Source organism: Callionymus lyra, chromosome 7 (assembly GCF_982586985.1).
Source record: "Callionymus lyra chromosome 7, fCalLyr1.hap1.1, whole genome shotgun sequence".
Taxonomy (NCBI): Eukaryota; Metazoa; Chordata; class Actinopteri; order Syngnathiformes; family Callionymidae; genus Callionymus; species Callionymus lyra.
In genome coordinates, this window is record NC_141824.1 from 19,621,255 (window position 1) to 19,644,666 (window position 23,412).

Here is a 23,412-nt window from a genome sequence, read left to right on the forward strand (position 1 = left end):
TCATAATCCGATAAAATAAGGCAGAATATTTATATACAATATTTATCCCAATATTTTTCCCACAACGCCACAGCCAATTCTTAGTCAAAGCCAAATATAAACACTTCAATTTCCCTGAACAGTAGCAAAATATATTTATTAATAAATTTAAACACATTTCTTCACCAGGTTCATGAAAAAAGGTGTCAATACATTGTAAACATAAATACTGAAATACAGGAGTACCTTTACTTTTTTTAATGAAAGCTCGGTAAGGTGCACATTTAAATGTATCTAAAAAACAGCTTATAAAATAAAGTAGGTCTATTTTTTTTTTAAATAAATCCATTATTAAAAAGATGCAACGAAAATGTTTTCATTGAATCTTAAACATGAATTATTAAATTACGTTACAGATTTTCTTCTCCTTTCCAAGCAATATCAAAATATGATCAAAAATGTATCAAAATATGAAAAAAAAAACAAAAAAACTAGTAATTGCAGCATTTATGTATTAAGAAAAAAAAGAAAAAGGTGTGACAATCTTTTGGTTAACTCCATTTCTTATCTGAACAGTCTCCACCAGTTGCACGAGAAACATATCAACTCAATCAACTCCTCGCTGCTCTGTGCACGACAGAGGAGTGTTTCAGCAGCAGAGCAAGAGTGACATTAAATTCAACTAAATAATATGTATCGATACTCAAATTTGTGCAACACGTTTTTAAATACGTTGGTATCGTTTCTTGCCAGAGCAACAGGAAGTGATGCGTGTCATTATAAACGCTCCATCCGCTCACTCACCTTGTCTCCAGCCAGGATCTTGAAGGAAGCGATGACTTGATCGGCCGTGTCCGTGTCGGTGGTTTCCCGGGACATGAAATCGATGAAGGCCTGGAAGGTGACCGCGCCGCTGTTGTTGGGGTCCACGATGCCCATGATGCGGGCGAACTCGGCGTCACCCTAACGAGCGTGAACACAGGAGGTTAACCGAGGACACACACACACAAGCAGGCCAAACACACACACACACGGATGAGGGACCCGTCGCAACACCGTCAGCGATGATGACGGTGCTGCGACGGAGGCTCTGAATATGAACACCTGGAGACCAACACAGATGGACGGAACAGGATGAGGTTCAGCAGCAGGAGATCAGGAGGTCTGCAAGTCGTACTGTGGAGTTCGACAACATGTTGCTGTTCAGAGAGGAACTGCTGTGAGTCCAACACCTCACTTGAGAGACATCTCCTGGATTTCTGCGTCTGACGATTTGATGAAACACCAAAGTGATCCTGGGTTTCCTGCGACAGAACTACTTCTCGCCAACTCCCAAGTTACATCTTAATTTAATCAATATAATAAGGGTCTAATGTTAGGGGAGAGTTTAAATGGCGGCTCAGAATTATTATTACCATCTAATGTGGAAGTATAAATGAAGCAGAACAAGTTTATGAAATATGTAGTTTCTGCTCCATCAATTTGTCAAAACATTTGTTGCATAAAAAGTCAAACCTATTCCTACTGAAACCATCTCTTGTAATAAAACCTTTACATGTGAAAGAGTTAATCAATGAGCTCAGCTCTTGCAGTCTTTAAGCTCAGCTCTCGCATCCATCCTTTAAATGATTGTGGATCAAGACCTCCACCTAGACCTGCAGACCCCCTGAGACATGAAGCAGCAGTACCAGACTGGTTCCTGTAGAAATGAGCAGAGCCCGGAAATCTTCTGACACCATCTGTCCCGAACGCTTCTGTGGGGCCACGGCGAGCAAAGGGGGGAGTCATCGGAAGAGGGGGGGCAGCCCGAGGGACAGTTAGGAAGGTGAGGGAGGAAGATCCACAGAATAAGAAGATGGTTGAGGATGGACAACAGGAAGAGGCGAGGGGAAGTGGAAGGATGGAAAACGATAGGGGAGAAGGAGAAAGAGGAAGTGATAGAAGGGTGGAAAGAAGATGAGAAGTAAGTGAGAGGAAAGACAGGAGAAGAGAGGGGGAAACGTGAGAAAAAAAAAAAGAAAAGAAAAAAACAGTTACAAGACGACAACATTGAAATAAAACATTCTGGACAGACGAGAAAACGACCTCTCTCCCTCACACTATCCCCCCTAAGATCAACCAAGAATGGTTTTCGTTCGGGAGAAGAGACTCAGAAGACGAGCATGAAGAGGGTCGGCTAGTGGCCGCCACAGGAGTGTTCCAGGAACAGCGGACAAAGAAGACCGACGGTTATGAACCGCTCCTCGCCTCGAGGGTCTCGCACACACAACAAACACGGTGACTGTTCCCTCCATTGGGCCCCTGAGATCCTACCTGCTTGTTGTTCTCCACATCATAGCCCAGACTGATCAAACAGGCCTTGAACTCCTCGGCCTGCAGGGCGCCGCTGTGATCCTGAGAGTCGCCAAGACACCCAAAAACACATGGTGAGGAAAGGTGGGGTGGAGGATCAGGGAACCACGATCACCGGCATGCATGAGGGACACACAGATGAGAGATGAGACACGACACACACATGATGATTCACACATGAGTACACAACCCAAGTCATGAGCGGTGGAACACAGAAACCATGTGATAAACTTCGACTGATTCAGAGGTTCTCTAACAATGCTTTTCACAGATATTGATGATTACATTATCTACACTTTCTTGTCACCAGACTTCACCTTTTCTATATCTCCATCTTATAAATCGACTCATTCACCATCACCTCCAAGTTTAATGAAGCCAAAACTATTGATCTTTTTTTCTATAACAAGCCCTGTTCTTTTCCCCTTTTCTCACGCTCCACATAAAATGACATTAGGGGCTGGTTTTGGCCGCGTTTGAAACATGAAGTCATGAATGTAGTACAGAATCAATCATGTGACCAGATGTGATGGAGGGGGACGTCAGAGGGGAACCACAAAAGGCCCAGCATGGAGGATACAGGGCAACACCTACACGCTGACAAACAAACAGACGTCGTGTGACGGCCACTGATCAGTCCCAGGGCGACACTGAGCACCATTAGACTCGCCCTGATCCTCGCTCACGATCACATTGTTCATCAAACACCACAATTTTTAATATCTGAAAACATTTACGATTTCAACATAGCATTAGAGAGGAAATCACTTTTTTTTTTAAATAGAAATACTGTTTTAATCATGCTATAATAAAATAAAAACATATTACTTAACTTTTTCTAACTTGTACAACTTTCATAATTAAATTTAGCTTTCTAAAAAAAAATTAAAAAATTAAAAAAACATTTCTTAACAGTGGAAAATTAATTGTAAAACAGACATGTTATCATATAATAAAAAAAAAGAATAAAATATTTTGATTTCATCCAACATCATGTGACCTCCACTCATCTCCTGACCTTGTCGAAGTGGTTGAAGGAGGCTCGGTACTCGTGGAGCTGCTCCTGGCTGATTCCTTTAGCGTCGCGGGTCAGAATCTGGTTCTCGATCTCGTTGATGGTTCTGGCGATGGTGGTGAGCAGCTGCTCCCAGCCCACGCGGAGGTGCTGCAGGGGGAGAGGAACAAAAAAAGTGAGAGAAGAGACCAAGAGAAGGGAAAGAGAGTGACGATAGCGGACGGCGCCGGAAGAGGAGAATATCAGAAAACATGGTAAGGGAGCGACACCAGGACATTTTCAGATAAGAGGAAATTTAAGATGTCGAGAAGAGAGGGAAAAGAAGAGCATGGGGTGAGATTTAGAAAGTGATAAAATGCATATTGAGTGTACCTCCATGGTGAAGCTGGTGTAGCAGTTGTCAAATATGAGTGCTTCCTGAATGAGCTGGTGGTCTCCCTCCAGCTTGTCGATCTTGGGCTTGTACTCGAAGATGCTCTGCTCGTACTGCCTCAGGTTGGTCAGCTGATCCTCCAGAGTTCCGTTCATCTCGATCGATATCCGCCCAATTTCCTGAACACACAGAGTGTACTTTAGAGTGTTCTGTCTCTCTCTCTATCCGTTCACTCGGTGGTCTTACCTCCATCTTGGTTTGAATCCAGGGGCCCACCATGTTGGCCTGAGTGGCAAACTGGCGTCTAAGATGGTCGTTGGACATCTGCTTGGTGAGCTCTCCCTGCAGAGCCTTGTCACGTAGAGGCACCAGCTCCTGTACCTGCACACGACAACACACACGTGTCGCATCAGAAGTGATGTCATGTCAACGTACGGCTCTTCAGCACTATATGAGCGTTTTTTACTTCCTAGCACTGTCGTCTCGTTCTGAACATGTTTGCAGCTGCTTGTAATGAATGAAGAGCTGAAGGTCGTGTCATTATTTCTAATATTTCTAAAAGCTGTTGCAGACTCCCTTGTCCGCGTTCTTGTTTTAAGGGAGGCCTTTTGGAAAGTAAGGTTTTGACGAGGACTTGGTGAAGAATTCTACAATATCCATCCTTCGAGATTGAGATTGTTTATTTGCGCTGCGCTTACATTAGATTGAAGCAACGTAAACATCCGACTGAAACAGTTGTATGAACCTGTGAAACATGACTTTTTCGCCGCTATAAACTTTGACAAATCGACATCCCTTTGTACCTTTTCCTAAACAAGAATCTCACAGAGCGAGAATGAAGTCACAGGACTTGACTAAAGTTTTATGATAATGTTGTATTGTTTTTTGTTTGTTTGTTTATATGGACATGCATTTCTGATCAAGCCGTTTCAAACAAGCAGATTCAGTCTATTCTAAATAAAGCGACAGTCGACTCACTTTGTTCCACTTGCTGTCAATGCCCTGCTGTGTGATGGTGGTGTACGGGTTGGTCGTGCTGAGCTGGATGCCATTGTTCTCAGCGATCAACCAGGCTTCTTTCTGGATTCCCTCAATTGCACCGCGCTCCTTATCGGCCTCCGTCAGTGTGGACTTGAACTGCTCGTGAGCCGTGATCAGTTGCTGAGGGACAAAAAGTCAGTCAAACTTCAGAATTACCCTCATTCTACTTCAGAACGCCTACCTGGATCTCCTCGATGTTGTGGACGATGAACATGTCCTGCAGGTCCTCCATCGCTCCCTCCATCCAGTTGTTGAAGGGTGCCGCCCTCTTGGCGTACTCCAGGTAGAGCAGATCTATCGACTCGAGCTGCCGCTCCGTCCTCTGTGATAAGATGAAGCATTGTGAGACACGATCTGGAAACGAAAGTCCGGCATACTCCAGCGTACCTCCAGTGACGTCCTGCGGTTCTGAGTGAGGCCGCCGAGGAGGTCCCACAGTTCACAGATCTTCTGACAGCGTTCGTTGACGGCAGGGGCGTCGAAATATTCCAGGTCACTGGAACACACATGGATTATTGTGTGTTCAGTTCATCGACGCCATCACACAAATGTGGGCTTGACATTTACTTTTTTTACTTAAATCATCTAAATGGTTATTAAATCAACATATCTTGGTACAATACATATTTCCCTGTGATTCTTTTCAAATGAGAATGATCAGTATGAGGGTTTCATTGTGTAGTTTCCGTAAAAGTGTAAATTGATTTATTATCAAAATATCTGTGAAATTAATATTTGACGCAAAACAAACGAGAAGTATGTATAAGTTATTTTGGTTGAAAGGAAAATACATAGTATAATATTAAGAGCAATTAGTTAGTGAATTTATATAGATTAAATAAACACATTTGTAAATACATTTAAAATGGTTGTTTATGTTTTTTTTATTATCACCTACAAGTCACTTATTAGTTCAATGTGTTGAAGTTTATGCTGCGATATACGTTTTAAGTTTGCTGTTGTACCATCTTTCATCACTTTCGTAAGCGGAAAAGGAAACAGACGCATTCTGAGATCGCATGCTGAGAAACCCATGATGATTGTTTTTAGAGATTAGCAGTCGTGCTTGTCGACTTGCTGCTTCTTACTTGAGTTCCTGTGCAATGGCGGCGATCTGCTCCACCCTGTCCTGGTGAGCAGCCAAGTCGCTCTCAAAGGCCTCATGTTTCCGTAGCAACGCCTTGATCTCCGACAGTGAGGCGGTCATGAAGTCTTCGGTCAATAAGTCCTCTTTACCTATAAGAGTCAGAGTGGGTTTGAAAAAATCCTCAAGTGCTCCATGTTCTCCTTATGGACTTAAAAGCCATTTGTCGACCGTAGCCATTAGCACAATTTGCTTTTTAGTTACACGTTAGCCGTTTTTAACCAACAAACAAACCAGCATTAGAACATTTTACTCCTGATTATTCAAACTTACTCACAATTCTAGTGTTTTTTTTTTAAATAGGAAACTTTATATTTATGGGCTTCATTCTCACTTTTGGTGTTTTTAAACAGTGACCCGTGTGTGTCTGTCTACATTTTTGTGCGTCCATTTGTCTCGACACACACTATGTGTTCTTTGAATGTGACAAAAACACATCTCCAATCTTCATGTAGCCATTAACATAATGATGCCGTCCCTGACCTCCAGTTGATCACTAAACAATCCAGATACAACAGGTATGGATGAAAAAAGTCTCACCGTTGGTCCAGGACTCGTGGATTGCAGCTTTTTGGCGGAACTTCTCGGCCAGGTGGTCCAGTCTCTCCAGACGACGGATCTCGTTGAGGAGCCACTCCTCGTAGCCTTTCTCTGCACCCTCCAGCATGTACCACGCTCCGTTGATGTCCTGACAAGAGTTAGGAATACAGAGAGATGGGGGAAAAGAGTCAGAGAGAAGGACAGAGATGGAGAAAAAAGAAACAGATGAAGGCAGATGAAGAGTACATACAGACACCATGCGTCCTTCAGAAGGCATGAAAGCCGGTCTGTTGCTGAGTCTTAGTTTGGTCTGCAGAGTGTTGAAGTTGATCTCCAGCTGACACTTTTCCTGGACCTGAACATACACAGCAGGTCATATTGAGGACACACACTTCCACACAGGCAGTCAAGGGCCCAACTCCAGACCTTGGGCGGCTTGTGGCGGCGGCGGTACTCTCTGAACTCCTCCAGCTTCTCCTGCATCTGAGCCATAGTCTTCTCGGGATTTTTGTTCTCCAGCCAAGGGATGGTGCGACGGATCCACTCCAACAGCTGCACACACCAGCGGTACACAATCACATCTTTGGATCATCACGAACCTGGACCAAAGAGTTGCTGGACTCACGTCACTGGCCAGTTTCTCGTAGTCCTCCATCAGGTGCTCGTTCTCCTGGTTCACTGCCAGAACTTTGCAGATCCGGTTGGCAGCAGTCTCAGCCTAACGGACGCACGTGAGGTAATGAGAGACTAGCAAGAACATCTTTCTCAAGGGTTAGTGCTGACACATTAGACCCTGAACTATCACCTGCACAACGGTGCTTCACAGTCAGGGCCACAGGTTAAGGACCAGCACCCCAAATGTTGAAGCAACGATGCAGGCCATTACACACATGTTAACATTTGTCTGCTTATTTAGTCTAATCCAGTTGTGAGAGATCCTACTGGGCATTAATATGTGTATTTATTGATGCAGTGTGACCTACACCGAACGATTCGTGCATGTTTATCTTTGCGTTTTTATGCGTTTGATGGTGTAAAAGATTTTGATTGATTAAGTTTCCGTCCATCAAGTTTCCACTTGAGTTTGCAAATGTTTGTGTAGGTGAACGAATGAATGTTTGAGCGTGTTTTCTAATCCTCACTGTGTGCTTGATGCGTGTCAAATTTTGGGGTGCTGGTGCTCAACTTCGGTCCAGACGGAGAGATTTTGAGCAACTTGTGTCGGTGCGAGCTCACTCCACACAGTGGTTTGTCACACAAACAGTCCAGACAAGTCACACGATTGGTCAGAGAGTGCTGGGAGGCTAAAACGTCTCATGCTGCCACTGGTTAGTCTGACTTATAACAATCACTCGTGAGGTTTCAATTCCATGCGTTTTAAACTTCACTGATAAAGTCACGTAAACTGATCCAGGACCGGGAGGCGAATCGCTGGAATATAAGAGAGACACGATGGAATAAAACATGTCTAACTTTCAGCTACAATAACCAGAATGTCATTGCCAACATTTGAAAAAACTGAAATATATTTTTCTTGATCATTATCAATAAATGTGGCTAAACACTTTTCAGTCATTTTAAATTAAAAAAAAGAAATAAACATTTTTCCATTTCATTATTAAAAATATTAAAATGTAAAAAACCAATGAGATCAAGAACAAACATCACATTTTAAAAGAAAAAAAAGAAGATAAAAGGAAAGAAAGGTTGAAGCCTAGAAATAAAAAGTTGTCCTGTCAAGCCGTTGTTTTACTTAAACAAAAAATAAAGTCTCATTACATTAAATGTTCAAACAACATTTCATCTATAAACTTAAGTTAAATAACGGCTTGACAGGCAATGGTTGGAAGTTCAAATCCCATTCCAGAGCTGTATATACCATTCAACAATGTCAATAGAAATTTTAAAATAAATATATAAAATATTTAAATTAGTAAGTCAATGTTGTTAAATATAAATAAAGATGGGAAATAAAAGTCACAGAAGTAAGTAAAATGTACTACCAAAGAACAAAAACATGTTGTGGTACAATAAATACATTACGAGGTAAACTAGCCAATTTAATTTGTGATTTAAGAATTTCACTTAAGATCATGATTAAAAACACGATTAAAGATGAGATTTGTTTTAAAAGGGGGCAAAACAAACTTAACCAGGGGTTGCTCTATATATTCGGAGCATAAACACAGATCTGGAAGGTTTGATGGAACACTCGAGAGCTGAGCTAGCGTGTTTGTGAAGCAGTCTGCTCACCTTCTGCGCGCCAGAGAAGGCGTGATAGAAGCTGGAAACGTAGGTCATAATAGCCTTCTCGTCTGGCCTCAGCGTACCCACGATATCTACACATCGCCCCCCGCAGGACAGAGAAGGAAACAGAGAGAGACAGTGAAGCAGAAGACCAGCAGCGCCTTGCTACACCACAGCAAAGATGAAGCACCAGAGAGGTCTCCAGCTCCGACCTGAGGAAGAGCCGTCCAGCTGGGGTGTTAGAGAGGAGCAGGGGGGGGGGGGGGGGGGGCTTTAGAGGAGAGCAGGACCACCAGAGTGGAGTTTGGAACACACTCGAGATCAAGTAGTTTATACAGATTTGACCTCGTTTGTTTACACCCCAGAATAAAATCTGGTGGTCCTGGTGGCAGAGCAGCCATGCTGGACAGGAAGCTGTTGCTTGTTAGTAGGAGGTGTCAGAGGTCAGGGGTCAGGGTACCTTCTGCGCTCCAGAGAATGCATGGTAGAAACTGGACACATAAGTCATAATGGCTTTCTCGTCTGGACGAGCTGTGTTGACAATGTCTGAGGGGGGGGGGGAGAGGCGGTTACGGGTGCAGGCACATGATGACAACACAACGAGTGAGATCACATCTCGGTTATCGAACACAATCACAGGTGAGAATCGATCTTTGACATCACGCTGGTTAATCACACTTTATGACATGGTGACATCACAGGTGGAGACAAGAAACAGGCGGACAAACACAAACGACAGTCAACATGCAATGGTTGATCAAGGTGGCTGAGGAGGGAACACGTTAGACAAACAAAAACATCACTAAAATAAAAGCTCAGTTACAATGTACTTGCTGTGAACATGCTAATTAAGCTAAGTGCTAAAGATAAACTGAAATATAAAATGATTGATGCTGCTGAATTTTAAAGATTTACTAGTCATTAAATCGTCTAGCGCCAGGTTAAATTCTGCAAGTGCTATCAAGAGCAAATGCTCATGTATAGAACATCCCATCGTTTAAACTTACATAAGATAGAAATGAGAACAGTTAGCCGTTTAAATTGTCACAGCTAATCATCTCGATGACTAACTACCGACATAGCTTAAGAGTCGACAGAGCTCAGAACTTTGCTCCAAGTGTGACATAGAGTAAGAAATCAGCATTTATTCAAACAGTAGACCGACCAGGCAGAGCTCTGGACTTTCTTACCTTCTGCGTCCAACATTTTAGGGATGTCCAGGTATTTCTCCGCCACCTCAAACGCATTGTTCAGATTGGTCACTGGGTCATCCTGAACAAAAACAACAACAGTGATGCGGTGTTCTCTGTGTACACAAGTGTGTGTGTGTGGGGGTGTGTGTGTGTGTGTGTGTGTGTGTGTGTGTGTGTGTGTGTGTGTGTGTGTGTGTACCTTTCTGAGCTTGTCGTACTCGATGAGTTCAGGTCTGTGTCTGTGGATCAGAGCATTGAAGGCGAGACCATCCTTCCAGCTGTTGGCGACAAATGTGAGTCAGACTTTATATTCTTGTTCTTTTTTAGGTTTATTTTTCCATATCGTTACAAATTAAACAATCATGTCTTCAAGGCAGGCCTTCACAAAGAGCAGCCTGGGGGCCACATGTGGCCCTCTGCTCATATTTATCTAACCTCAATGAGGTTGGAGCCAAACTGAGCATGTTGAATTATTACTTATTAGCAGCTACCATGGCTTTACATTTGCAGGATTTATCATCAGTGTGTATTTATTCTTGATAAGAATAAGATGATTTGTTAATTATTTATTGATAATCAATGACATTTAGATTGTATCATCTTGTTATTTCCCTTTATTTCTCTTTGTTCTTGTTCTTATTTTATTTTGATTATTTTTATGAAAAATTGCTGTATTTGCTGTGGATAATTTGGGAAAAAAACAATTTCCCGAAGGAGACGTCCTGAGGGATCAATAAAGTTCTACCTAACCTAACATATAAACTTCAAATTAAGAAATTACTATGCAAGTTTTTAAGGAGTATTTTATCTTCTACAAGCAGAAACATTTTATCTGGATAGTAATAAATAATTATATATAATTTCAATCGTTTCCCCCTTTTTGGTAGCGCTATAAAATAATGAAATTTCATTGCACAGTCCCGCATATATTGAAGCCTGCGGTACACCAGAGCAACCAGTTGGGGGCGACATTGCAGCAGGATTCAGTTGATTTATAGAACTGCATTGACTCACTGCTTCCCTCATCAGGTGTGGAAGTGTAAATGCAGGATAGAGTCAGCGTTAATACGGACCAAAAACTCTTGTCGTAGATGAATTTATAAAAGAAAACCTGGGGACAGATCATATGTGATCAAGACGAGCCATATATGGTTCTGCTGTGTTACCTGATGTGGAAGTTCTGCACATTCACATTCTTGTAGGGGGCGGTCTTCCTCTGGCACCACAGCAGAAGGCCCTCCTTGGCAGAGGTTTCTGTGGAGAAGGAGAAACCACAAGTCAAAGAAATGTCCACCTGACGTTGCATAAAAGGAGGAAGTGTGAGGGATGATGGATGGAAAGATGTTGGAATGATTGGAAGAGGTTTGCAACATCACAGTGCTTTCTTGCTGGTTGTATTTTTTTATGTTCTCAACATGATTCTTCTGTAAGATCAGGCCACAGTATTTTATTTTGAAGGACCATCGATCCATTGGTCAGTCTATAATTTAAATATATATATATTTTTAATCAAATAGTTTCTTCTTAATTCAAGCTTAAAGATACTTTACTATTAACCCGATTCTTCAGCATGTGAGCGACGGGAATCGTACCTTCAACGGAGATGTCCTGGATGGCAAAGCGAAGGATGATGGTCCAGATCATTCCAAGGGTCATCTTGGAATTTCCATCCACAATTTCTGCACAAAGAAACTTCACTTTAAAAAGCTGGTTCTCAGATTCTAACGGTCACATCAGAACTTTTCCCTTTTTATGATTGACATCACCCTGCCGCTTCACTTCATTCTTTGACCTCCTACAAATGACTATATCATTCGCAAACATCAACATCCATGGAGACACTCGACCAAAGTATGTTTTACTTTAGAAAAACCTTTTCAGTCCATCTACAATGAACTTTACACTTGGTTAACTATGTAGACTTTCTTGAAGACACTTCTTCTCACCTTCTGCTCCGATGGACACCAGTTTGACTCCCTTGCTGGCGATGAAGTCCAGAGCTTTGTTGACATTGTTGATCTTGTGCACCCTCATCTTGCCTCTCTCGGGTTTGGGTAACCGCTCTCCTGCACATCAAACACAAACAGGTGAGGGCGCTGCGACACAGGAACATGGCGCTCTAACAGAACTACGAATGGAAGTTTTCCTTCTCGTCTGCAGCCTAACGTGAGAACTGGGGGAAAGTGTCAGACATGATGGATCTCTGCGAAGGCGGCTGCTCCACTTCCTACTTTTCGATCCAGATTGGGGTCGGAAACTGTGACCGACGGTCCACACCCGAGGAGGAGGGGGGTGTGTGAGCGTTGGGGAGGCGTTTTACTTCCTCGACACTGAGAGCAACTGAGATGTTTGTGTCGGCCTGAACTTTAATTACGGAAACAAGAACCCAAAATAGCCAAAGCCAGAATCCTGACGAGGGATCTGGAATTTGAAAGACTAAACAAGGTTTGTGTCCCCTGACACTGCAGAGCCGAGTTTCTGGAGCTGAGTTTCCGCTCTCAACACAGGATTTCATTTCAAACATCTCAAGAATGACAGAGTATTCCAAGTGTTAAAGTGTTCCTAAGTGACCCGCAGCAGTTTAGAGTTTAGTACCTGAGATGACTTCCAGCAGCAGCATGAGTTTGAGTCCATCCCTGAAGTCTTCCTCGATGTTGTCGATCTGCGTTCCAGATTTCCTCAGGTGGGAGTTGCACCAGGCAGTGAAGGTCTACACAGAGAGGAGAAGAGAAATGCTGAGTCTGTTTTTTTTTAGCACATAAAAAACAACCATAAAATCCAATTCAATGGCCAGGAAGAGGGCTGTGGTGGGGGGCGGGGGGTCACTGTGATCCGACAGGAAGCAAAGGAAGAAACGCGGCTCGGACTGATACAGGAACACAATGGTCCAGACGACAGCATGATGCCACACGACGGTGGAGTAAAAGGTCGTCACCATATTTGGTCGTGGTTTTGTGTTGAAACCTTCACAATAAAAGCATCAATCAACGTTTTACGTTTTCCTGTCAGGAAGTGATGTCACACCTGTTTTCATTGTCCAATGACATATTCCAGGGAGCCCAGAATGAAACGGTCAAGCTCAACTTTTATTTTAGACAAAGAAAAAATAATTCTGACCACTTAGTGTCACCAATATTTACTTCACAGTTACATACAAAGAGATTTTTAATTGACAAACTTCCTCAGGTCAGTCAATTGTGCATTTTAAGAAACAATATTTTATTCTATGAATGTCTAACGTGCAAAAAAAGTAAGGATTGAAGTCGAAGCACGAATACGCGACGGCGATCACTGAATTCCTTACATTCCTTGACGCTACTTTAGGTCATAATGTTGAAAAAGAAATTCAAACGAATCATTAATAACGATTCTTTGTAACTTTGTTTTTACAATTGCACACAAGCATTTCTGTATCAGCACAAGAACAAACACGCTTGTGCTTCATGTGGGAAGCTGCCAGTTCAAATCCCATCACGTCCAGAACTCCCGCAAACCTGAACCAGACCGGGTCTCTCATCAGAACACCCACCAGGACCCATCGGTTAAACGGCCGCTGTGATATTTGAAATTAAAAGATCAGACGGCTAAAACACATCAATCACAGCTTCTGGTTCGCCAGAATTCTTGGTAAATCTGTTCCGAATCTTTTTTTGTTTCATGGAGCTGAGAGGCGTGCTGGTGGGTAGTGGGGGGGCGCTCCGCCAAGAGGGTGCTCCTCGTAAACAACCAGTGTTTAAACAGTGTTTACTACAAACATGCTGCCTACAAGATCTCAGATTAATAACTGCTATACGTCCTCAAGGAATTTAAGAATTCCAGCCCAGATGCAACCAATGTTTAATATTTTTCAGAATTCTAAAACGATACAGTGACTGGTCGACATTTTTCTGACAAGAGACATTTTCTTATGAATCTTTTCAAGTTATTTATATTGATGGCCAATGTTTCTGGTTAATTTTCTAAAAGGTCTTACTGTGTGGAATAAATGATGATGTTATGTTTCCATAGGTTGTGCCTTTAATCTTCTTAACATCAACCTTGTTTTTTTCTGATCGTCCTTTATAAACACTTTTTGGTGATATTTTTCTTCTCTCATAACATAACGGTTAGAAAATATTGCACGTTTTTATTATTGATATTATTTAGATCTAGATATTTAGGTCTCAAAAACAATTTAAACTAATAACTAATTAAATGACCATTTAAATGTCTTGCATCTTTATTTACAGAATGAAACCACAAAAAAAACTTAATGAACAAGAACCATCTTTGTTGAAAAGAGGTATAGATTAAAATCATTTTACAGTTCCTTTTTTAGTCTATGGAATAACATTCTGTGTTATAAATGTATTATAAACCCAAATGTTTGAATTTATTTTCGACAATATACCAACTTTTTGGATTATTATTGTTAATGATTAGTTTTATATTTCTTTCTGTGCTGCATCATCTTTTGTCATCATAAGTTGCAGCAGCAGCAAGTACTTCAGCTTCATCATCTTCTAGCTACTACCTCCATTATGTCCTCATCCATCATGAATTTTTATCATCTTCCTTCTTCTTTAACATTCTCTCTCCACCTCCCCAAGTGTCACCAGTCCCTCGTGTCTCTGAATAAAACACGATTGATTTCTATGTTGATGTTTTGGATCCGATCTCATGACTGATAATTTAATGACTTGATGTTCGTTTCCATAAAGGCCCTCATGTGACGCTCCAGCAACGTCACCGCCTCCGACGTCTGTGTTGAAAAAACATTATGAGTGGACACGCCCCCCTGACCCACAGGCCCCGCTGCGACCACCGGCACAAAGACGCCATTGAGCCCAGCGGATAATGGCGGCCTTCAGCCCCCAGACTCACCCGGCCTCCCTTCCCCCGCCAGAGGGGGGGAGTCGAGGGCGAGTAGATTTTACATAAACAAACTGACATTAAGACAAAAGTGGGGGCGTGGGGGTTAGGTGGAGAAAACAATGCCAGCGCAGTAGCAGGAAATGGTGGTGAGGAGACAGGAAGTTCCAGTTTGATTTCGCAAACATTCCAGGAAGTGAAGGAATCTCATCAGATGTTGGAGCAGAATCGCACCCTGGTCGATATCATCTTCAAAAAATGTGTTTCATTTATGAATGCAGTTCCTTCAGTACTTTGTGATGTGTAGCTGACACACACACACACAACACTAAAGGGTGTGTCATGAGCACCTGGAAGGAATGAACCAGGTCGAACTTTATTGCTCAACTGCTTCAGTACGTGCATGTGTGTGTAGTTTTGCTTAATTGGCGAGTACAACTTCGACATTGGCCTTTAACAAAGTTGTATTTGAAACATGGTGTCAAACCACACAAAGACACACACAAACCCAAATGGAAATTACCTACTCATCAGAAATGTTCTATTTTTTTAACCCCATCGTTGCACACAAGCACGAACAACTACAAACAAACTGGTGAAAATCCACAAAAATGTATTTAAAAAAACGGCAGCAAACCATAAAGAAAACACACACACAGAAGGTCAACAAATTCAAACACATGCACACGCAAATACAAACGTCACAAACGTAAGGTCGAGACAGCGCAGGCTTCATGCTGAATTATGAGGTGGTCTGTGAGAACTTCCTCAGAAAATATTAATTGGCTGAAAGAGGAAACTTGAAGAGGAAGTGGTGACGAGGAAGAGGAAGTGAACCCGTCTTTGATCTCTGAAACAAGAGTATATAAGGTTGATTCAACCGAATTAGTGTTCTGTGAAGAGTTGTTTTTATCATTCCCACAGTGTTCGAACGCGGGACTCAAAACCCCAGCCCGCCGCACTGTTCCATTTAAAATAAAGCTTTGGAGCCTTCAGGCCACCTTTCGCCAGTTAACCTGCAGGTCGTAAATCCTGCTCAAAGATGTTCTGTGGATAACGGAGACCATCTCAGGAATGTGGAGGCTGCAGGGAGACGTTCAGGTGCAAAGCTGTCTGTAGCTATTTTGGGATAAACCCCCATTTTGCCTTCAGCGGAATTGGGTTCACAGAAAACATTGTGTCAAATAAAAACAACATTCCATCTAAATTCTCAACTGTAAAGGACCACTGACAAATTATTAGCATGCAAAAATACTATATTGATATCAATATAATCGCAATAACTTCACAAATTCAAGGTCAATTTAAAAGCCACCCCCACCCCACAGCGATACTGAAGGGCAGGGTAAAACGTCACCTCCACAAATCACTCCTTCACAATTACAGAGGGAAAGGAGGCGGGGGGGCTCAAAGAGAAACAAGTAAAGTGGGAAAGACAAACACATAGCTTCCCTGCAGCTGTAAGAAGAGACACTGCTGCTGCTGCTGCTACCGTAGACAACCCGACACCAGACACCCGAGGCCGTGTTGAGCGGGTCTCTGGTGGAAGAAAAAGGCGAAAAGAAAGGGCCCCCAAGGTGAGCGAGGAGAGGACTTTTTGTTTTGGACCCCAAAAACAAGACCAGACGTGGCGTCCAGATCTGGTCCGCTCAGCTCAAACGGGAGGTCGTCATTATCCACTCAGGTCCAGACAAGTGATCATTACCATGTGACACGGAGACGGGAGCTGCCTCCTTCATGTGCTGACAGGTCTGCGGGGACAATCCTTCAGCATCCAGCACACAGTCTTCAACAGGGAGCTGACAAATGTGCTCGTGAATGACCTTCAAATATGTTATTACACGAGTCAACAGCTCAACGCCACTGCAGATCCTCCAGACACGCATGTGTCCGACATGATGCATCATCACCAAATCATCACGTTTTCCAAAGTGACATCTTCTCACAGTTGTGGCATCAATTTTCCGTTTTGACTTTCAATTCTGACTTTTACGACACATCAACTTGAACATTCTAAAGTCAAAAAGCTTCTGCCTGTATTTCTACACTGGGCCGTTACATCAGCGATGTTTGGCAACTATAATAGGTGACGACAACGAAGAGGGAGCTGGCGAGGAGGGAGGAGTCGGCTCACCGTTATTTGTTTTTTTCATTTTTTTCACTTCCTGCTTTTGTGCCTCACACGGTCCACCCCGAGTCAGAGTGCATCGAACTACCGTTTATTTCTTCTGAGCAAAAACTAAGAATAGGATAAAAAATCTTAAACAAGTTGCAACATTACTTTTCACTTCTTTTCACACGGTTATTTTTGGGCCTGGCTTATCTCTGCTGACTTTAGTAAGTAAGTTAGTAAGTAATGGTTATTTCCAGAGTGCCTTTCTCTTCTTATTAAAATAGTTACCCTTTTTCGTAGCTTCTGAATTCTTTTACACTGTAAACCTAAGGTCAAATTTTTCAAATGTTTGTTTATGGTCGTTTGGAAATTTAATTTTTTATTGCGTTTTTGTTTTATTTCACATTTGGCTTCCAATGTTTTCTACCGAAAATAATATTTAGCTTCTCATCATGTTTTTCAAACAGTGATCTCTTTACCATGGTCAGCTTTTAAACTTCATCCTGTTTAAAAAAAAGTGTAAAATAAGTTACTTTCTTTGTGAACAAGTTGTTCTGCTCACTCAAGGCACCACTTTTCTTTAAACTTTAACAAAACTTGCTTCATTATCTCAGTAAGAAGGCAAACTCAAACAAAACATTTAAACTCTGGAGCTTAAACGACACAAGCGATAAATGATTAAGGCAATGTGTCAACAGTGGAAGGCTACAGGCATGTTTGTTGCACAAGCTCATGTTGAAACTCGACTTTGTGAAAGTTTAAATGTGTACCTAGTGACAGCGAGCTCAGTACACCATGTTCAAAACGTCTTCTCTGCTCGTCTCCCGATTAAACCTAAAGAGCAACTAATGTGAAAACACAACTCTCCTGACTCAGGAACATGTTTCATATGTTGAAGTCTTTCTCTCCAAGATGCAGTAAGTCTCTCATCATGACCATGTTTTGAACTTATTACTTTATTAAGTTCTCCGCCGTCTGAAATACTGGCAAACAGTGGGCGGGGCATAAGCACATTTTCTAATGCAAATATTTCAATGAAAATAGGGTTTTGTACAAACAGACACATACTTGTACAATAGAGGTCCAAGATCCATTTAAGAGACACTTATATCAATACATAAGTTTCGCTATAGGTGAACGTAATGAGATAGGATGACACTTTCAGATTCTGGTAACTGTAACTTTGACACTTTACTAACCAACAGTAAGGTTCTATAACGATATGGTAAAAGTAAATCAGTGCCGATGACGGTCAAACAAGGGTAAAGCAATTCAACGGTCAAGGTGTTAGACAGTAAGAACAAAGAAGGTATTTAACAGTAGTGAACTGTTACCATAACTATACTTTTTTTAATCTCCGAAATGGGTGGCGCAAGAGTTACAGCAGAACAGAAGTGTCAGTGTTAGATGAGGGAGGATGATACTTGGATCTCTTATCTAGATAAATCAACATCACGTCCAGACTTAACATTATTTGGTGACAAACAGATGTTGTGCATCTCCCAAGATAAAGGCCTCAAAGTCAGCCAGGATTACATAAAAACCTCCAAATGGCCGACCTGGAGCTTCTGCCAGCAGAAAAGCTGACTTTGGGTCAATTCCACATTCTTCTCTTCATGTTTCAGGAAATAGTACACAGACCTTGGCAGACGCCTCACTCTCAGAATGCCCTTTCTACTTCATTTCGGTGACCACAGTTCAGTTTTTCTCCCTCTTGTCGTGGACTCCACCCACTTTGTCCACGTCCTCTCCTACAGTTTTCTACTTCACCAGCGAGACTGACATTCCTCAAAACATTGTTCTAAAAAGTGTCCCTTTAGAAAAATGAGAAAGTTGACTCGAATAGTAAGAAAGTGAAAGAGCAGAGGGACGGCGTCGGACAAGGATGACACTCATTCCACCACGAACACGACAGAGACGTCGGGAATGTTAGCAATGTTCTCCCCGACGGAATCCTCCTCCCCTCCCGCCTTGTCAAATACATCCTTTCTCAAGTCGTAGAATTAGAAAAGCTGAAGCCTGCATGATTGACTGAGGTCAGTTTTTGAGGTTTTATCCAACTTAAAAGTCGTCTCTCAGAGCACCTGAGGAGAGGAAACTGCGAGAAGGGGGACTTGAAACCAGAACCAGGAGATTTTAGCGGTATTTACGAATTAGCATAGTCACTTGTATTTTACATTTCCTTGCAGTTTGTAACAGAAACAGTTGTTGACATGAAGACTGCAAATGGCCCCTGTGATGGACTTTGGACAGAAATGAGTCACACAAGTTTGTGACAGAACTGCAAATAAAAAACCCAACAAAGTGGGCAACAATGAGGAACAGTTGTACACCAGAACTGTGATGCCAAACATCTAAATGGCCGTCAACAAAATAGGCAACAGGAAGAGTTCAACCAAGGTTTGGCGAGGAAATAAAATCACGTTTTCCGATCATTTAACTTAAACACTTCAGTTCAACAGATTTCATTCCATCCATATGATACGATTCTAGGAGCCAAAAAGAAGAAACAGAAATTCAGCATTTTTATCCAGGCCATCTTCTATCCCACCATCGCCACTTTCCCCCTCTCCAGCCAATCAGCGTCGCACTAATCCACTTCCTGTCTTTAGAGGCAGAGGAAGCAGCGGGGGCGGAGGAGGATGTTCATTCTCCAGGAATGTGAGGCGGACGAGTCCAACTGGTGGTAAAACATTAACCCTGGAGAGGACGGGAGAAGGTTGAAGGATCGGCCTCGTAAAGATTTACAGACTTTGTGTCAGAAGACAGGAAGTGAGCAAAGGTGTTGCCACGGTGACCTGTGTGGAAAGCTAACGGAAGAAAGTTGTTGCAAACAAAGTCGAGAGAAGCGCCAAAACCTACAGATGCACATTTCCGCTGGAGTCACTAGACAAATAAGGTGTCAAACGAGCGTCTTCTCACAGGACTTTGAAATGATGAGAAATAATCAAAGTCAAACCAGTTTCAAGTTCATTTCAACCAAATTTTTTGGCAACATGACCAAATAGCATTAACCACCTCGAGGTGCAACTGTCATGGTTTTAAAATTATTATAGGGGTGCACTTGACAAACATGGCGCTCATCGTCATCAAAAATGAAGAAAAATATTTTTGTACTCGTTTTCTTGAACGCAGACATTAGCACAACATTTATATCCAACTCAAGACAGTCATTTTAACTGACCATACAAGTGAACTGCATCCTTTTTTTGGAAATCTAATAAAAGCCATTAACCCCTCAGCCAACATTGCTAGGTGTAGTCGACCAAACAGTTGCACTCAACCTTTACTTACTTACTTACTTACTCAAGGTTTCCCTTAAAGCCAGTGAGTGTATTTGCACCAGCTTAGTGCGTTCAGCGCAGTATGTCGGTAACACCTCACTCTTTCCACTCGACGTAACACAACGTAAATAAAAAAAAGAACCAAACATATTATCATCCACAGGTCCAATGAAAACGACATCTATTTTGTTTGGGGCGTAGTTGTTTGGCAAATTCCCCTTAAAGCATCGATAAATGGAAGAAAAGAAAGGCCATCAATACAATAAATAGAGAGATCAATGTTGGTGTATTAAATTAAAACATGATGCAACCGAGATAGTCTGGCTCATATATGCGCACACACCACTAAACACTTAATGTAAACGTTCTCCAAAGCCAATGCGCAGGACAACGTAGACGAAACGAATACACATCAACTCAGGGGTTTAGCAGTGAGTGAATCAGATCTTCTCCACACGGTTATTGACAATGGCTAGAAACCAAGAGGAACTTCAGGTAAAGGGAAGTACCGTTGACGGTTTTCAGAACGGTGTGGCCGCAGACCATTTAGTGAAATGACACATTTGAAAACAATCGGCCATAAAGCCGCCGATCAAAGGGATAAGCGTGTGAAGTCTGCAAGAGGAAGTTGTAGAAAAGAAAAGCAGAAGTCATAAGTTCGTAGTCCAAATATATTCCTGATAATTATGCAAGATCTGATTAAAAACTACAAAGTAGAAACAGGAATAATGTATTATTTGTTTAGGATTTAACCGCATTAGCGATACAACGTTGATCTTAGTTATCCAGCTATTATCTCTAACCATTAAGACAAAACAGTTCAGTAGAACAGAGACGCGACCTTTGACCTCGACCATCAAGTTACACATTTACCATTATTGCATGTGTGGAGGTGAAAAGCGGGGGTTCATTTCACAGATATTTCACAGACAGGTGAAATCTTCAAACACAGTTATAACCTACTTACAGTTTTGCGCCATTTGTGACTGATGCATAGCCATTTGGCCATTTAGCGACACATAGAAAAATTAAATTTAAACAGAATTGAACAGTTAATGTTTATAAAAGTCAAGTTCTTTAATATCTGTTATTTTATTGAAATCATTTTCACTTGACATCCAGGTTGTTCCCCGTTTAGCAAATTGTAAATGTAAACTATTCTTATCCAACACTGAGTTGTTCCTTTTTTTCTTTAAATATAACAAATTATTTTCATAGATGAGAGCAGGTGAAATGTTCAAATACTCAGGTACAAATAAAGTAGTGTTTCCTCATTTTTTTATTTTCTCCACCTAGGGGCATTAAATACATGGTCCAAATGTACTTCTCACAAGTGCTCCTTTAATCCTGTCACAGGTAAAGGACTTTAGAATTTGTTAAAGTTCAATTACCCTCTTAAAAATCATAAGTAAATTGATAAAGATGTACAGAATTGGAGCGCTTTAAGAGCGGTTTTACACTTATAGTGTTAACATGTGAAATTATGCCATTATACACGTAGAACCAGATTCATTTTACGTGAAATATGACTCAAAGCTTTTCATCAGAACTACAATTGTCGTGTAACAAGTCACCACACTTGTGTGTACAAGTGTGTGTGTCAATGTGGCTTAACGGGAGTTTCAGGCCGGCCCAGTCGCCCGGCAGCAGACAGCATTGTCACGGTAACAAGCTCTTCCTGTCCCGCCCCCTTCTTAAACAGCCTCGCACACTTTTACCTTATAAGGAGACGCACTATACTGCGACACAGTGATGTAACAGGGCAGCAAGGTGCACCCCCCGCTGACACACACACACACACGGGCACAGACGCACAATTCAGCCAACAAAGGGAAACACAGTTTCACGGTGACTTTGAAGCACCTGAATGCATCCGTTAGTGTGTTTGTACCGAGTGAACTGCAGGAATGTGAAACACGACACACTCACCTTCCCCGCCGCCACCCCACTTCCTCCGAGGCAGACACACACACACAAACCAAAGGTGTGTTGGCACAAAACTGCAGGTTGAGATCAAAACTGTTGTCATTTCTGTTCACTTCCTGGTTGTGCGACACTGAAGTGTATCCGTACGCGACTCGTGATTTTGACTGATGGAGAGTTTGGGCAGATTTCAGAGGGTCCAATAATCCTCGCAGCAGGAAAACAAAGCGGGATTAAACTTTTTCAGAAGGAGTTGATGCCGATTAAGTGTCTGAGAGTAAATTAAACAGATCGTATATCCTCCACCTAATCACACAAACAGCCTGGACAATAAACCTGCGCAATATCAGACGTTACAAATACTGATTACGTCTGGATTTAAAGAGTTTTATCAGCCACGAGAGACTTTTCAAAGATGGAGGAAAAAGTTTCCTAAAAATGTAGAAACTCAGTCATATTATAAATCAGTTATGTTATTGAGGTCTCATCAAAGAGGTCGTCATATAAAGTTATTTTTGGCGGCCCGTGTATGGGGTCAATATATATATATATATATATATATATATATATACACACACACACACATACACACACACACACTTCCTTTGTATTGTTTAGCGAATATACCCGTAGGAATCTGATTTTCTCTTACTTTTTTATTGATTTGATAATTTACCAAATATTGTTATTTTAAACATTCATTACTTTTAAATTTAACACATTTTAAAGATTATTTCTTGTTAATTTTACCTTAAATAAAACGGGCGTAAGATATTTTTGTGACTTTGTTTTTTTTATTTTTAATTCAAATACACTTTGAATCAATTATAAATACATTTCCTTATATTGCTTCAAATTTCTCAATTTTTCTTCACCATATTTTCTTTTCTTAGACTGAACGTGGTATACATTTGCTTCATAAATAGCCATACATGCTAAAACAAACAAAAAAGTGGTTGTTTTTACTTGAAATTATGACTTTTCTGATCAATTTTCAATGTGTTCATCAGTGATAATGACTTAACTTAATTTTTAGGATTTTGTTTTTCAAATGAAAGCTATTGAAGTCCACACCAAGTATAGATATTTTTCTGACATCCGCCTCTTAAGGACTTCCTTGTGTTTATCAGAAAGGGTGGGAGGGGTCGTTAAAGAAAAGGTCGAGACCTGGTACCAGGAGCGCCACGTTATTTGTTCCTGCTAGTTTCCGCCCGTTGATGAGCCGCGCACACAGTCGAGCGCCGTCACACATTCCACGGTTCAACCCTTCCCTTTAAGGACATCATGACTCAACGGTCCGACCGATCGTCTGGGGCAGCGCAGGCAAATGGCCATGCAAACGTGCGTCAATCGCCCG

The 23,412-nt window shown here is 41.7% G+C and overlaps 1 protein-coding gene across 6 annotated transcripts in view; it reads right to left on the reverse strand.

Moving 5' to 3' along the window:
• The window catches only part of LOC148075340 (alpha-actinin-4-like), a 41,290-nt gene that overhangs the window by 1,620 nt on the left and 16,258 nt on the right, over positions 1-23,412 (reverse strand). The window contains exons 2-22 of one of the 6 annotated variants that reach the window (XM_087796398.1): positions 12,480-12,594; positions 11,831-11,950; positions 11,477-11,563; positions 11,051-11,138; positions 10,084-10,162; positions 9,882-9,963; positions 8,698-8,783; positions 7,070-7,162; positions 6,871-6,996; positions 6,695-6,799; positions 6,445-6,592; positions 5,849-5,996; positions 5,148-5,256; positions 4,942-5,082; positions 4,698-4,880; positions 3,966-4,100; positions 3,719-3,898; positions 3,350-3,496; positions 2,293-2,373; positions 1,668-1,733; positions 784-942 (exon numbers count right to left, since the gene is read on the reverse strand). In XM_087796398.1, the coding sequence (XP_087652524.1) occupies positions 784-942; positions 1,668-1,733; positions 2,293-2,373; positions 3,350-3,496; positions 3,719-3,898; positions 3,966-4,100; positions 4,698-4,880; positions 4,942-5,082; positions 5,148-5,256; positions 5,849-5,996; positions 6,445-6,592; positions 6,695-6,799; positions 6,871-6,996; positions 7,070-7,162; positions 8,698-8,783; positions 9,882-9,963; positions 10,084-10,162; positions 11,051-11,138; positions 11,477-11,563; positions 11,831-11,950; positions 12,480-12,594 (2,478 nt within the window). Of the gene's footprint in view, positions 1-783; positions 943-1,667; positions 1,734-2,292; positions 2,374-3,349; positions 3,497-3,718; positions 3,899-3,965; positions 4,101-4,697; positions 4,881-4,941; positions 5,083-5,147; positions 5,257-5,848; positions 5,997-6,444; positions 6,593-6,694; positions 6,800-6,870; positions 6,997-7,069; positions 7,163-8,697; positions 8,784-9,151; positions 9,238-9,881; positions 9,964-10,083; positions 10,163-11,050; positions 11,139-11,476; positions 11,564-11,830; positions 11,951-12,479; positions 12,595-23,412 lie in introns of all 6 variants that reach the window. The other 5 variants (XM_087796397.1, XM_087796396.1, XM_087796394.1 and 2 more) reach the window with 5 other exon arrangements.